This window comes from Neofelis nebulosa, chromosome 1 (assembly GCF_028018385.1).
Source record: "Neofelis nebulosa isolate mNeoNeb1 chromosome 1, mNeoNeb1.pri, whole genome shotgun sequence".
Lineage (NCBI taxonomy): Eukaryota > Metazoa > Chordata > Mammalia > Carnivora > Felidae > Neofelis > Neofelis nebulosa.
In genome coordinates, this window is record NC_080782.1 from 166,307,730 (window position 1) to 166,324,471 (window position 16,742).

Here is a 16,742-nt window from a genome sequence, read left to right on the forward strand (position 1 = left end):
TAAGCACAACATTCGCAGGGTAAGTGGAAACAGTCCATTAGCCTATATTCATATTCTTAACTCTATGAGTAGTATAGCTTATTTTTTTCCAAGACATACACAGCATACTTGGAAAACAGGAAACACACTGTATTTTACTAACCTACAGGTTAAGACGACGGAAAGTATGGAACGCGAGAACATCCAATTAAAATTTGTCTTAGGAAATGTGTGAGGGAGGAATTCAAAAGCCCTGCCTTTCAAACCTTCATGGTTTGCCTTAATTTGAATTAGGAAGCCATTGCGCTTGAGTGAATTTATTTCTACTTCCCCTTGAAACATCTTAACTTTGCCATTCAAAGACATGTGTTTCTGATTTCTTTGGCAATGACACGATCTAAAACGTTGAAACAGTACATCTTGCTCCTACCAATCGAAACAAAGAAATAAGAGTTTTTACCGCTATCGTTGCTAAGTCAAGTCAGAGCCTTTTTGGCTTATTCAAAATTGTATTTATTCTCCCAGCTTCTACTGCTTAGCCTCAAAAGAAATGGGTGTCATGCAGTTTCTAGATTAATAATAATAATAATAATCATTAAGGACTGATCAGGAAAATGAATTCTACTAAATAGAATAGGAGGGAACCGCTTCATTGGTCAGTGCCATTCGGACTCTCCTTCGACTTGTGTATACACCAAATCATTCATCATTCAGGAAACGTTAACCAAGTCCTGCCCCAGGCCGGGCCCCCCGCTGGTGGATCATTCATTGATAAGTAAGGACAGATGAGGTTCTTACCCTCAGTAGGATTTTTACTGTTTGTCTAGGTTAGATAAAATTCATTAAGATTTGTTTGCACAATTCAAGCAGGTGCTCAGTTTAGATGTCTGGCCAACGCATTTTCACAACTGTCATGATTTTCTCCAGGACTTCAGGAGTTTGCAATTGCTTTTTAACCAATTCAGGCTTCTCCTGAGTGGAGTGTATACACACGGGGCATTCACAAGATGGTCCATTGGAAGGTGACAGGAAAATCGTAGAATTCTGTTCAGAGTTGGTATCTATCCCATGTTTTGCATCGCTTATGTTTTGCGTCTGTTTTATAGTGCGCATATTATGCAATGGTGCGTGTGTATACTTTATAAATCAATGTTTATGTAAGGGAAATATACTAAAAATTTTTAAACGAGTGAGTAATAAACATATGTAAGGGAAATATACTAAAACTTTTTAAATGAGTGAATAATAAACATTTTCAGCCAGTATTGTTTAAGGTGTGTATAATTTAGTATCACTTCCATATAAGGTAATAGTTGAATCAATATGACGTGAAAAATAACCAGGGCAGAGGAAGGGGGGGTGCAGATTTAGGACCAAGACGAGAAAGGTAGGCTTCCTAATTAGTGGGAGCTGTTAGTTCTAATGAGAGGCATTTTTTTTTCAGACAAAATTCTGGCTCCCTTCTCATTAACAATAGTATGACTTGTGTCACTAATGCTAGAGTTTCAACCATGTGTTAAGATCACAAACCTTGTGATCCTTTGCAGTATTTAAAATCTTTCACTATCGAGTAAACTGCATAGCATTGGCTGAAATATCTTATTTAAATATGCATTGGATTATGAAGTGTAGAGAAGGTTTGAATCTCCAAAGCTTACTCCCAGTAAGGGGGTTGTGGGTATCTCTTTATACCTGAGGTCAGTGATGCACAGTGAAACACATTTGGGGGCGCCCGGGTGGCTCAGTTGGTTAAGCCTCCGACTCTTGATTTCAGCTCAGGTCATGATCTCAGGGTTTCGGGAGTTCAAGCCCCGCATAGTGCTCTGCGCTGACAGCTCAGAGCCTGTTTCAGATTCTCCCTGTCTCTCTTTGCCCTTCCCCTGTTCACAGTCTCTCTGTCTCTCTCAAAATAACGAAATAGTCTTAATACACACACACACACACACACACACACACACACACACAGACACACACACATTTGGATGATGGGTAGGAGTAGGTAAAATGACCCAAATTCTCAGCCTGGCTCTGCTCTGTTCTGCTGTGGGATTTTGGCCAAGTTGCTGAGATTCTCTGAGCCTGAGTTTTCACACTTGTGAATTTGGAATCATCACACTCCTGTCACATCACTGATGCTCGGAGGACACTGGAAAGATAACTGATCCTAGGAAATATTTAATTATCTGCTTCCATCCAGCCGTCTTCCTCCCACCCTTTGCTCTCCTCCTTTCCTTCCTGCATCCCAGGCACATCAGCAACTATCCCCTTTCCTCTCTTTGACGACCCCTGTCACTCCCTCTCACGGACTGTCCCCTCCTCTTGTCTAGCAAACCACCTCCCTTCGTTCATCAGTGATGTCTGCTTTCTCCAAACACGAGAGCCCTGGTCACATCACACCACTTAGTCCATCTTGTCTCGTCGCCTTTAATCCGATGATATTATTCGTGATGCCAGGAAAAGGGTCTTGTAGTGGAATTTTCAACCTGTCCCCAGCCCTGCTCCCAAGGCTACTTACCTAATGTCAGGTCCATAGCCAGCTCTCAATATGTAATTTTGGGCTAACGGATCAATTGAATGACACCTTTGAAGCCTCGGTCAGCTTCTCCCGTTTGGTGATCACAGCGTACAACTCAATCCCGATTGGAATTTCGGAGCGTTCACTCTGTGACTTCTTAAAGCCATAAATTCTACCGGGATCACTGGCACGTTTCTAGCGGTCAATACAGACCAGGTTTCAATCAATAGCATGTTTCAAGAGTCGGGTGACGTGTAAGACTGCTATATTCCCAAGGCGCTGGTTCGCTCACATCCACACAGGGGCTGCCGTCTATTAATAGCCTCCCTGCTCCTCATTGCTGCCAGGACACATCAGGATAAGGCCGGAAACCATATCAGTGGCACAGTCTTGGCATAGCTGTTGCGCATCGACTCTGACGACGAAATCAGAAGCGCTCACTTCCATGGGAAACATAGACACTGCGAAGGTCCCACGCGACCAAGGGATAATGCACCTTCTTTGGGCAAAGGTAGATCATTATAGTTTTAACTGAGAACCCGTGAGAATCTGTGATTGGCGAAGTAGGACTGCAGTTGGGCACTGTGGATAAGGAAACGCCCTGACGATATAGCAAAGATGTAGGAAACTCAGATAGATACTCAAAGCATTTGATATTGTAGCTCTGGGAGGTATACACGTATGTGAACATTTTGGAATAGATAGATTAGGAGTATTATCAGAAATAACAAGAAATTACATGACGAATTTACTTTGCTATTTCAAATTTTCCATATTTTGCTTTGGGTTCTGTGACAAGGCTATGCATTAACTTTCTTCAGACCTTTTTGTGTGTGTTTCTCTTAAGTGAAGCAGTTGTAGGACGTCCCCTTCTATTTAGTCTTATGAAGAAGTGATACATCGGAATTTTTTAGCGAATGTACTGATTACTTATGACAGCTTAACTGAGTGTATGGGTATTTTCTAGATTTATTCTCCATTCCAGGATAGAGCACTGATTCATTTACTAATCATCACGTGCTCTATGTATTCTATGAGTCCTACAAAATAAGGAAAGTTTGACACATTTACTCTCCTTCTTTCCTTGGTGAATGTATTATCCCTTAATATGCCTAAGACCGGTTTCAAGACGTCTTATCTACAGACTCACTGCACTTCTTTCTTCAAAAGGCTGATTTCCCACTGTTTGAACCCTTTTCAACATTCCAAACTCGCTTAAGGCATGGGAGTCCAAAATTGAATTCATTCATTCATTCATTCGTTCATTCATTTATGTGGGCTCCACACCGATGGGGAGCCCAGCCTGGGGCCCAAACTTATGACCCTGAGATCAAAAAAGAACTGAGCTGAAATCAAGAGGCGGACACCCAACCAAAGGAGCCACCCAGGCACTCCCCAAAACTGAATTGATATTGAGGTGTTTGTTCACTGTCTTTTTAAAGCTGTGAATTCTAGTAGGATCACTTTGCTCAAAGGATACTTTTACGATGGTTCATACGGTGGGTTTAGAGGTGGATTTAGGGGGCCAAGTGGCATGAAGTACAACTGTGTTCCCAGGTCTTGGCTGGCGATTGGTCTGCAAAAGGATCTTTCATTGACTCCCTGTTCCTATTGAGGACGGCAGTGTATCAACCCGTGGCTCAGTCTTGGAAGTAGTCTCCATGAAAGAAATCCCTTCCTGGGGCGCCTGGGTGGCTCAGTCGGTTAAGCGTCTGACTTCAGCTCAGGTCATGATCTCACAGACCGTGAGTTCGAGCCTCGCGTCAGGCTCTGGGCTGATGGCTCAGAGCCTGGAGCTTGCTTCCGATTCTGTGTCTCCCTCTCTGTCTGCCCCTCCCCCGTTCATGCTCTGTCTCTCTCTGTCTCAAAAATAAACGTATAAAAAAAAATTAAAAAAAAAGAAATCCCTTCCTTTCCAATGTCTGTGTTAGAGCTTCCGACATCTTTGTCACTAACGTGATAATCTGGTGACTGTGGCTCATTAAAATAGGTCTTTCTTGACACCCTAAGAAATGGCTGCTTACTGAGCACTTAATTCAACTACTAATTATCATCTTCATAGTCATTTCTGAGTGTACAATAGGTGTAGTTTGGGAAAGGTATGAATTACTGTAATCTGTCTGCCAAAACTTTTGAGCCAAAGTCTCAGCCAAAGCATTATATCCATTTTTTTTTAATTTTTTTAATGTTTGTTCATTTTTCAGAGACAGAGAGAGACAGAGCATGAGTGGGGAAAGGGCAGAGAGAGGGAGACACAGAATCTGAAGCAGGCTCCAGACTCTGAGCCATCAGCACAGAGCCCGAGGCGGGGCTTAAACTCATGAACCATGAGACCGTGACCTGAGCTGAAACAGGACAGTTAACTGACTGAGCCACCCAGGTGCCCAGTTTTAGCTGATTTTTAAATTAATCACATAATGACATTTAAAATGTGTGTTTCTTTTTTTTTAATTTTTTTAATGTTTTATTTATTTTTGACAGAGAGAGATAGAGCTTGAGTGGGGGAGGAGCAGAGAGAGAAGGGGACACAGAATCTGAAGCAGGCTCCAGGCTCCGAGCTCTCAGCACAGAACCCGATGCGGGGCTCGAACTCACAAACCGTGAGATCATGACCTGAGCCAAAGTTGGGCACAACCAACTGAGCCACCCAGGCGCCCCAACATCACATCCATTTTTAAAAGCAAGTGCAGAATAAACTCCGCTCTCCGCAGCCCTGCGCGTTAAACCACACCTGCCTCCTCTTTGGATGGGAACCCGTGTCTTCTTGTGTCCCAACCCCACATTGTGCCTCAGGACCTAAACCACGGCGTTTGGAAACAGAGGTTCAATCCATGAAGTAGGCTGTCAAAACCTTATTTCTTAAGGATTTATTGGGCCTCTAATAAAAGAGTTAGCTGATCACTTCAAAGGGATCCATACACTTCACTGTCTTGGAAACCCATCGAGGTTCTGGTTTGGGCTGTTCTGCACGAGATCTCAGAGCCAGGAGGACTGGCTCACGCTAACCAAATCACTGAACAGAGCTCTGCAGACCTGAGGGCCGTGGGACAAATCTTTAATGAGAATTCCGAGGAAGGTACACCCAGGGCATTGAGATGCAAAAGCGCACAAGTGCTCCCAGCAGGGAAGGTGGACAAGGAAGGAGCTTTGCCTTTAGCACAAGCCATAGAAACATCCATCTCAGATGGTGAGAGGTGCATGTAGACTTACAGACACGGCCACAAAGGGTGGTAGGAGCCAACCGGGCTAAGAGATCTTCGAAGCAGGTGGCAGGAAAAGCGTGGGTGCAGGGCCGTGGAGGGCATGGCACGTTTAGTGGCCCCACAGGTCACCCTCCACAGCCAGAGAGCACAGAGTGGAGAGAGGCACAGACAGAAATGAGCTACCGTGCCAGATGAGCAGAGTCACAAGTTTCTGGGTCCATTACAGAGTTCCAGCTTCTTCCTGAGCGCTGTGCAGAGGTCTGGAATGATTTCAAGTGGTGCAATGAGGTAATCAAACTAACGGTGGAGAGATTATTCTAAGTTTAGGGTGGAGAACAGCATGGAGGAGGAGTCCACGCCTGAAATCACCAAATGAGGTCCATGGATGTATCCATGTGGCAGTGTAGGAGAGCGAGTGATGGTGGCAGCTGGCATGATAATGGTGGCGATAGAAATCAAGAGGTATGGGACCGTTGGGTGGCTCAGTTAAGCATCTAACTTTGCATTTAGGTTCAGGTCATGATCTCAAAGTTCGTGAGTTCAAGCCCCACAGAGGGTACTGTGCTCACAGTGCAGAGCCTGCTTGGGATTCTCTCACCCTTTCTTTCTGCCCCTCCCCTGCTCGCTCTCTCTCTCTCTCTTTCTCTCAAAATAAAATAATAAGCATTTTAAAAACTCAAGAGGTATGAGCAGGTGTTAGAGCTATTTAGGAGGTGGGCTCACAGGACATGGAGATTAAACAGTCGTGGGACAGAGCAGAAGTGGGTGTCCAGCGTGACTCCCAGATTTCTCACTCTTGCCTCTTCCCGAGAGGAAGTTGCCAAATTCCACTGTGGACCCGCAGCAGCGATTGAGAGGATAGAGTACTGAGACAGAGACTGGTAGGAGACCATTTCACCATTTCAAGGTAGACCAGATGCCAGAGAATGAGAGACAGAGAGAGAGAGAGAGAGAGAGAGAGAGAGGTGCTTTGGAAACAAAGATTTTAGCTTCCCTGTTTTAAAGATGACCATTGAATCCTCCTAAGAGTGGATGATTGCCCTGGAAGAACGTGTGGAGGAAAGTTTAGAACACAAGCCACAGAGGTACCAACATTTTGGGGAGTGGCAGAGGAAGGAAACAACGGTGCCGGTGACGAGGAAGGACAGGTACAGATGGAGGAGGCGTGGCTGGGGGAGGGGCCAGCCAAAGTCCCATCATCAGGAGCACGGAGCCAGTGCGGGCATTGAAAGAAGGAGCTTCATCAGTAGCGTTCAAAGCTGCCAGGAGGTCAAATAAGAAAATAACCCATTTCAGCAGCTGGGTTTATCATCGGAGCAGCCAAGTTGCTTAGAAAGAACAGCTTCTGTGGAGCGGTTGGGGCTGACGCCAAATGAAAGGGAGAGAGGAGGGAAAAGATGAGACAAGCCTGCAGGGGCAAAGCCAGGCAGGTGTGAAGGAGGAGGAGAAAGGGAGAAACGAGTTGGCTTTGTATCCCTGGGATAGCGCTAGAGACACAAGTGCTTGCTGGGGTTTTCTGAGCCCCATTCTGAGTTCCATTCATCTTTGGATGGAACATTCTCTCTTTATAAGAAAGCGCCGTCGATTTGCTTTGCTTTTTTTGTCATCTGTAGCATCTCATGCGTGTCCACAGATTCCCACAAATAGCTCCCTGGCTGGCAGACTGGCGAGGTCGCACCCCCTTTTCTGACCAGCTCCCTCTCCTGTGCGGAACAAGCCTGGGGCCCCGGCGTGGTGGTGAGCACAGTTTGGGCGGACTTCAAAATGTAGGGCAGCCCCAGGGAGCAAGGGGAGTTCTGAAGTTCTGGAGGGGAATAGACCAAGTGTTATGACAGGATCCCAAAGTGGGTCACCAGCAGAAACTGGAAGGTATTTGCATCTTATTTAGGAAATGGGGCCAAGACGTAGCCCTGGAGGACAAGGCGTACGGACATCGGAGGCTCAAGGAGCCCGGTGCTCAGTGTGCCGTCCATCTCCTAACACATTCTTCACTTGCCTTAGCTCATCGTTAGGCAGGGGGTTGTTTCCTTGTTTTTCTCTTAGAATACATCAGTATTTCCAATTTCTGGGTGCCACGTGCTTTAACGAGACACGGACACAAATAAAGAAGAAAACAGACATTCAGACACAGGAACGTGAACATGTATTTTGACCTCGACCTCTACCTCTACTTACGTTGCAACGGCGTGTGTTGCACGCATCAAAGTGCAGTAGCCTGAGGCATTTTCTACAGCAGACTTTTGCTTACATAACCAATTATTCCACCCTCACATACTCAAAACTCAGGCCACTAATGCATTAGAGCTGACAGAAAAGGATCTAATAAAAGGTATCAACCCATGTCGTAACTGTAGAAAGAATCTGTCCTTGCTAATTCTTGGGGAAATAGGCAAGCAACCTTCTAACACAAAGATGACAACCATTTTCAATACCTGACGTTCTTCTTCATAATAAAACATTGTAACCAACATGATATTTGTTTCAGCAGGCCACTGTATATTTGCAATATCAATCTGCTCTCTAGCTCTAAAACACAGGCATAGATTTGGGGGAGGGAGGCAAACATATTTAAAGGAAATGAGAATCCCAGCTGCTGTTGGAAACATTTGAATCTTATGTATGTTTGAAAGGGTCTCCACAGGATCAGCCACAGCCAAATGGAATGTCCAGAACCAAGAGAAGTCATGGGAATCTGACATCGTATATTCCACTGGTCATTTATAATGGCGACCCTGTTAACCATGATTATTTGGTAACAAAATGGTGACTATTTTAGGCTGATCCTTATATCCACAGAAAGCATTCCCTTCCAGAACCCCATAGCTTAACATCGCTCCCCATAATTGGGAAGCAGACAAAGAACCCCCCACAGCCCAGTCTTCCTCTTGAGATTTTTCAGCTCAACCACACTAGTGCCATTACAACCAAAACTTTGCTGGGCATGGAAAATTATCTGGAAAACACATCATTCTTCATTGTGAGTCTAGAGATGACTTCTGTAGACCAGGTTCCCTTGGATTGCCCCTCCTCTCCTCTCTCTTGGCTGTCCTCGCTCACATCTTCAAATAGGTCCGTGTCACTAAGGGATGTGAGTGCAGAAGCCAGCCTGAGGGGCAGGTGGGGTGGCTCGTGACAGCCCGCTGTGTGGAATTACAAGGCAAAGCTTCCAGAGTGCAGTCCTGAAATGAAGTGACCTGCAGGGGGGGCAAAAGAGGATGTTAGGAATGAACAATGCTCAGTTGATGGCTTCCAATATGGCGGTGCATTATTAAAACAATGGTCTGGAAGTCAGGGGTTTGAGGTCATCATCACCTGTGATCTTTCTAGGCCCCTTTCCACTTTAAATTAAGAGGCTCAGAAAGACCACCACTAGAATCTCTCTACTCTGGAACGCCCCCTTCGGTGACTCCAGAGGTGTGGACCTGTTCATGTAGCGGTCACTCCCCGCATCCCCTCGAGGGGTGGGGGGTCTCCAGTTTCCAGCATTCCCAGTGCCGGTCTAGCTGTCGAGACCCAAACTCCATTCGTTTGATGCTACAATCTCTCTGTCCTTGTTTCTTTATCTGTAAAATGTTTCCCGAACACGTCCCAGAGTCTTCATGGGCAACACATAACAAGTGCGAAAATGGTTTGGGAGAGAAGGACAATATCGTAACCGAGATAGTAAGTAAAAATGACATCGTCCTTTAGGCCATTGTAATCACGTAGTCTGTTGCTTTTGCAGACTGCGACTTGAGCATGTCACCTATTTACTGAACAGTGGGCAGCTGCCAAGCAAGGTTTCTGTACAGTCAGTGGTCATTTCCACGGGGCACGGGGCGGAAGTGAGCGTGTGGGTGAGGAGGTCATTTGCGGTGTCCTTCGTGAGCATAGGTACCTGGCAAACAGTGCTCTCCAGACACAAAAGAGCCCAATGCCCTCAAGGAGGGGTGTGGGTGGATGTACTCCAACCACCGGTTTTGTTTCTTTCCCAAATTATTGTTCAGCATCATATAATCATTTCTTCTATTTAGTGACATCTAAGAAAGCGATAACCTAATGCTTCTCTCTAGAGGAGAAGGCGAGGCCATCATAAGAAAAGATTGCTGACCTTCCTTATACTGCAGAGTTTGTATAAAAAGAGACAACTTCATTTACTCTTTATCGTGTGCTTCTGTGTGAGAATCCTTCAGTACTTTAACAAATTAACCATCTTGTTTCTTTAGCTTTGTGCCACTGAAAACCATCTAACTTTCTCAGCCTCTCTTCCTCAAAGACTTCTAAAAAGGCACTGACAGGTATCTCAGAGTCTCTTACTTCTCTCACTGTCCCCCGAGAATCACAGCACACTGGCAGGAGCTAACTCAACTCCGGCTCACGTGTTCCTGGTTACAGACAACTCATACCTCACAAGACAGCCCGTTGTATTTCTTCTCTTCTGGCAAGAAAGCTCTTCAGCCCACGCCAGCATGTACTTGTCTGCCTTCCCTTGGTCTGTGTCTTCTGATTTCACACTTAGAAACCCATTGGCCATGAGCACACAGTAGCAATGCCCTCAAAGTCAACAGCAAAGGCCTCCCCTTTCTTTTTCTGCCCACGATGTTTCTGTTCCCCGATTGCTTTCTGACGTATCGTATCCCCTGAACCAAAATTTTGGAAGATGTGGAAGGCTCAGGTGACGAACCTTCCATTGCATTTGGAAAGTCTCAGAGTTAGTTAATAAGAACTAATGATGCATGGAAACCCGGCTGGAGAGGTTGTTATCGCTCCGTAGAAGGTCCAGAGCCCTTTGTACTTTTGTCCATAGCTTACAACCTGATATTTATAAAAAGTGCTTTGATTACTTACTAGGTCTTTAAGTAAAAAAAAAAAAAAAAAAAAAAAAAAATCTGCCAAGGAAATATAGCTGAAATAGCATGGAAGGAACCAGAAGAAAAATGGATCCATTCCAGTTGGGTGATGCTAAGGAGTTTGATTGCAAGGAGAATGTGTATATTTCCCGAGAGGCTTCTATCTGTGATACCCCATTGTCTGTGAGAGGTGACAGGGTCTTGCCTAAGGTGGGGTTGACCAGGTACAGGATATGACTTGCTATTCAGAAACCACTTTAATTTGAAGAGCTGTGCAATAGCAAAGTAGGAGGCGGAATGGAGAGGAGACTCTGGCCCATAAGAATGTGTGCAACTTTCTGAAATTGTGTAGCGGTATTCCCTAAGAGCAAAGAGGTCACTCTACTTTTTTTTACAACCCCAGAAATATGCAGAATGTGAACATTCCTTATCATGGAATTTTATTGTTGTTGGAACTGTAGACATACTCAACTTCCCCTGGTACTGAGAAAAGGAAATTAAAACCAGGAATCATAAGACAGACACTGCCATTCCTAGATTACAGCTTGGTTTATGTCATAAATCCTTCATATATCATATTACATATTATGTTATATTGCACAAATACCAATGTATTTTGAAAAACAATCTGCATTGCCCCTAAAACATGGTTGGGAAACCACGTTACTTTTCTTTCTTCTGAAACTCGTACTTTTGACTTCTTTCTGACAGCATGAGGGCACTGTCCCCACCTGTCACCTCTGTCCCCTTGCCTCTCATTCACACACCCCTTCCCGTTGTTTCTGCATTGAGATTTAAGAAATCGTAGGGGTTCCCTTAGCTCTTTGTAGTACTTTTTTCTAATGTACACTTTTATGTTAAGACCTGTTCAAAAGACCTATGAGAGTGCCAATTATTTATGTATTTTCCTATCAAGTTTTATAAACCCTTATAAATGAATTGCTGATGACAGCGAATAAATTACTCTTAGCGGTCTAACCTTAAATCTGAATTTCACATTCATTCCATTTTACCCCCACTGAGGCCCCTTCGATCAAAGACTAAAGTTTCATTTTGATCAAAGCAACATGAAGTGATGAATAAAATTTCAATACCAAACAGACACTGGCCAGGCACACGTAATTTGGTGCTGATGTCAGATGGATTCACAAACTCCCTTGTGATTTTACAAGTTCTTCTTGAAAAAACATTTTCGGATTAAGCAGAGCATCATTTTGAAGAGTGCAGGATTTGGAGCCCTACAAAGAGTGGGTTTGAATTCTGGATTTTTAAATTTACTTCCATTACTAATTATGATTTGTACGCAAAGCATGACTGGTCGTTACCTTTGAAGCGTGTGCTGAGCATTACATGGAGAAAAACGTATGTGACACGCTTAGAACAGAGTATATCAACCAAAGTTGATAAATACTATGTACAGTTCTATTGTCAAATGTTTATGATCTCTTATCTCTTAGTGTACATCTAACTGTAAACCATTCATGTTTCTAGGGAAGGCATAGTTGACAAAATCTTACCCGACTATTATTAACCCTAGAGACAGACAGCAGCCCCCCATGCCAAGGATCTGGGAAACACCTGCTTCCCAGCAACCTCTACTGTAGATGGGTGCTTTCGTCATCGTTTTATTTGGATTGAGGTTGCACCCTGTTTCCTTAGGCAAGGAAGGGGCATTTTTTTTTCAATATTTATTTTCCTGACTAGCTATCGAAAACAAAGAGGTAAATGAAGTCATAATCATTTCACATCTCATTACGTGAACTGAACACCTAACATATATCCGCATGGATGGTCCAAGCTGTGGTTCGCATGCACTGCAACGCCAACACATGCCAGGGCTGACCTAAGTGGGGTGTTTCCGGGCTTTGGGACGATGAGGTTTTTAATGCACTTGATGTGAGTCATGAATGTAATTGCCCACGGCTACTTTTGTGCGTCTGGAGTGGAAGCGCTCGCTGGTGGCCCTGGTTGCAGAGGACACAGCGCCATCTAGTGCCCATTGGGAGCATAGCTGGAGGGGCCTCCTGCTCAGTCGAACGTTGCAGTCTATTACGGGTTTTTTGGTGTTTGTTTTTTTGTTTGTTTGTTTGTTTGTTTGTTTACTTTCTGTATCCCTGGACTTTGAAACTTCAGGTTCTGATGAACGCCACTATTTTTCAGACGAGCTTCGTCAAACCAAACGCCGTGTGACCTTTTGCATAGTCTCGGAAAGGCTCGATCCAATCACGTTTGGCTCTGTTGCAGACTTCTGTGGCTACCTTGCTATCACTTGCAGCTAGCGTTGTGTAAAAGAGCGTTCTGGAAATGAGAGTTTCCTTAGGATCCACTTGGCACCACGGCATGCTTCTCACGGTACAGCATGTCCTGTACGAGAGACAGAACTCTTGTCATCCCTCCCGATTTTTGATTCTTCTCTTTTTTCAGATTGTCTACAAAGCCTGGCTGTGTTCCCAGTACTTTGAAGTCGCACAGTTTAACTGCAGAAAGACAATTCCTTGCAAGCAATACTGTTTGGAGGTTCAGACGAGGTGTCCGTTCATATTGCCCGACAACGATGAAGTCATCTATGGGGGACTGTCCAGTTTCATCTGTACAGGTACAGTGCAGGGCGGGGTTGTCACTCAGCCGCTCCTGGTCTCTGCTCTCATAGGTGATGTTTGTCTGCTTTGCTTTTGCCTCCTACTGATGTCACCTTGAAGACATGCCTGGTAGTTTTCCACGCTTTCCTTCATCGAAGCCCTGAACGAACTTGGTTGGGAAAGATCACGTTATCGATAGGGGACCTGTGACCCACGGTCATTTACCTTGCAAAAGGATACTCCTGAGGGGAACATGTTAGCAATCATGAGACAGGCTTCAACTTGACTTAGAGTGGTTGGATTCTGCCTGGAGCTTTGCGTTACCTGAGAACAGATGATGTGACCAGGCCAGTAAAATTTCGCTGCTTCTTCAGATCGGTAACGTGTTCACGTCTCCACGTGTATTTTCTGAGAAGGTTTATGTTACTTTATCTTAAATGAGTCTCAAGACCATAAAAAAATGGCTGCCTAAGTTATTCGTGTGTGTGTGTGTGTGTGTGTGAGAGAGAGAGAGAGAGAGAGAGAGAGAGACGCACAATAGAGGCTAGATACAATTTTACTCCTCTTCCCCATTAACAGTGTTTACTTCTTCCAGCAAATCATTCAGGCTGGGCCAAACAACAATATCAGCATTCAATTTCTGGGTATTTATAAGCATTACATAATTGAGACACAGAATAAGACGTTAAGGATAAGAGTAAATTGTTTTTTACTTTTATTTTAAATAAATGGCGAGTAGACACGTGAGAACCAGACACTTTGCCACGGTGATGTGATAGAGCGTTATCTTGGCACAAAAAGTACTACACATGTCCTTGTCACTAGATGGCTTCCATGGAGGCAGGGTTAGTTTTCAAGTTTTGAGGATAAAACTCTACGGTACGTGTCCAGACATGTGAAAAGCTCCTTCCTCCTTCTATTAGACCTTATGAAATCCTTCTACAATACAGTGACATATTGAGATGCTCGGCATGAGAGTTTATCAAATTATTTCCAGATCACATATTCACATTCCTATCCACTAGCCATTCTGTTCGAAGTCTAGGCGATAAGCTATCAAGAGACAGTCAACCAAATTTCTCCCTGAAAAACTGGATGAGTATTTCCTGTGCTTCCCAGTCCAGTGGGAAGAACATCTAAGGGAAGGTTATGAGATAGGGCCTTTCGTCCTATTTGTATGCATTGTCTCTGAGCCATTAGGTGGCTCCTCGTTAGCAAATTAGCAATAGCAAACACCCCCAGGCACATTTGCTATGAGGGTTATGGATAAGAGAGAAGCACAAAATATGTCTTCAATAGGCAATAGCCGTTGTACATAAGAAAGTGATCTGTAGAATGTAAATGCATTTACCAATCATTTTTGTTATTCACTGATTGAATGCTGAGACTATTTTCCCAGCTCCTCTCTGATGGGAAGACAAAGAGAGAGGGAGAGAGAAAGAGACAGAAAATGAAAGGGGAGGGAGAGAGGGAGGGAGGGAGGGAAAGAAGGAAGGAAGGGAAAGGAAGGGAAGGGAAGGGAAGAAGGAAATTAGTATCATCTCCCTTTAATTGAGCCAAAATTCACCAGACACAGGCTATTAATTTACTTGACATTCACAGAAAACTTTCCATAAATGGTCATCAAGATAAAGTTTTCAGCTCTTGACTCTGTGGTCGATTAGGTGTCTATGATTTTAGGGACTTCAGAGTAACTCGTGGCATTTTATATAAAGGCTGTGTGTTAGTTCAGTCACATGCATATAGATTTTTTTTTTCCCCAGAGGTCAGTAGTTTTCACCAGGTTCTCAAAGTAGACAACAATCTCAAATGAAGGACCAGGTAGTTGTCTTTCTCTTCTGTTCCTAGCCTTTAATCCGTGTGTGGATCTGATACCGGTTTGAGTATTCATCCCTTTTCCTTGTACACTTTCAAGGCCATCCGAAAACTAAAGATGGGATATAATCTCTTTCTGCAGAACACAAGCAGGAAGTCCCCTATATATTTTTTTTAATTGAAGTATAGTTGATACACAATATTATGTTAGTTTCAGGTATACAGCATAGTGATCCGATAAGTTGATAGATTATGCTCTGCTCACCACAAGAGCAGCTAACCATCCGTCACCAGGCAACACTATTACAGTGTCCTTGACCATATTCCTACGCTGTGCCTTTTATCTCTGCGACTTATTCATTCCGTAACTCGAAGTCTGTACCTCCCACTCTCCCTCCCCCATTTTGTTCATGCCCTCCCCCCCAACACACACCCTTGCCTTCTGGCAACCATCAGTTTATTCCTTGTATTTATGGGTCTGTTTCTGCTTTTGTTCATTTGTTTGGTTGGTTGGGGTTTTAGATTCCACATCTAAATGAAATCCTATGGTATTTGTCTTCTACCTTGTATTCTTAATTGCCTTTGAGTTTTGTAAATTCAGCTTTTTCATAGTCATAGCTACATCACCACAGGAAAGAGACAGGAAAAGGGAAGTATGTCATTGGGTCCGAGAAAATGCCATGGACCATAGATTTCTGGGAGAATGCCATCACTGAATACCCAGAACCTAACTCTTCATTCACCACTCAGTTGGGCTTTTTTTGTTCCTTTCATCATTCAACTTCTCAAAAATGTGCAGGATAAATTCTGAAGGCATTTTACCTTGAAGTTCTACAAACTGTTTTGACAAAAAAAGATACTAATCCTCAGATTGAGCTTCTTTTCTACGGTGTGACCCAAGCCTTCTTGAAGAATTCTTCTCTCTCTTGGTAACTAGCAGTCACCATTCCCCCTCAGATGTCTGTGGAAATTTGCTACTGGACCTGAACAAGAGAGATTCTGATGCTGTCACTTGCTGGCTTGTCACTACTGAGAATCGTTCCAAACACAATCCCCCAAAATAGCATGTTCTGCGAAGAAGTTAACTCAGAGAACAGCTCCCAGGGGCCACTGGTCAAACCTATGGAGCCAAGTGGCTTGACACACTTCTAGAGAAACTAGTAAGACCTTTATATGTATAGCATTTATTCTCGAACATTGTCATACAATTTTTGGTGGCTCATCTCTTGCAAATGGGCATGGAGATCCAAATAACTCACCTTTTAGATGGCATGAATGAAAGTCATCTCAAGTGTCTTTATGCATTTTGAATGCAATGTCTTCTGTACTCAGGCAGAATTAGACTAAATAGAGTAGAGAAATAGAAATATTTTTTTCCAACTTCCCGATTGACTGCAGATAACCTGAGGCCAACTGGGATGGCGGGCTCACAGCCGCTTTACATGCTCACAAGTAGCAATGGGCTTGCTGAGCCCCTTCCTTATTGAAATAGGTAGAATGACAATCACTAAACACAGTTCTGTTAGAAGGAATTAGCCAATAGGTTGGTCTTAATCTTGCCTTCAGTCATTCCTCATTGTTGCTTTAACTTAAGGTTTTTTTTTTGCATTCTATATAGTGAAAAATATAATCATTTATTGTCAATAGTTGGATGAATAGATGGAGTTTCCTTCAAATTCAACATATTTAATTATAGAGGTTTCCCTCCTATTGGAAATAAATCCAATTCACAAATTCCAGAAGAATAGCGATCCCCTCTAGAGTCGACCTCAAAAAAGTGTTCAGGAAGCACATCCCCCTGTATGGCTTGTTGCCAGATGCT

The 16,742-nt window shown here is 43.8% G+C and overlaps 1 protein-coding gene across 2 annotated transcripts in view; it reads left to right on the top strand.

Moving 5' to 3' along the window:
- The window catches only part of NALF1 (NALCN channel auxiliary factor 1), a 631,265-nt gene that overhangs the window by 581,876 nt on the left and 32,647 nt on the right, over positions 1 to 16,742 (top strand). For both annotated transcript variants that reach the window (XM_058743067.1, XM_058743057.1), the window contains exon 2: positions 12,951 to 13,122. In XM_058743067.1, the coding sequence (XP_058599050.1) occupies positions 12,951 to 13,122 (172 nt within the window). The remainder of the gene's footprint in view (positions 1 to 12,950; positions 13,123 to 16,742) is intronic.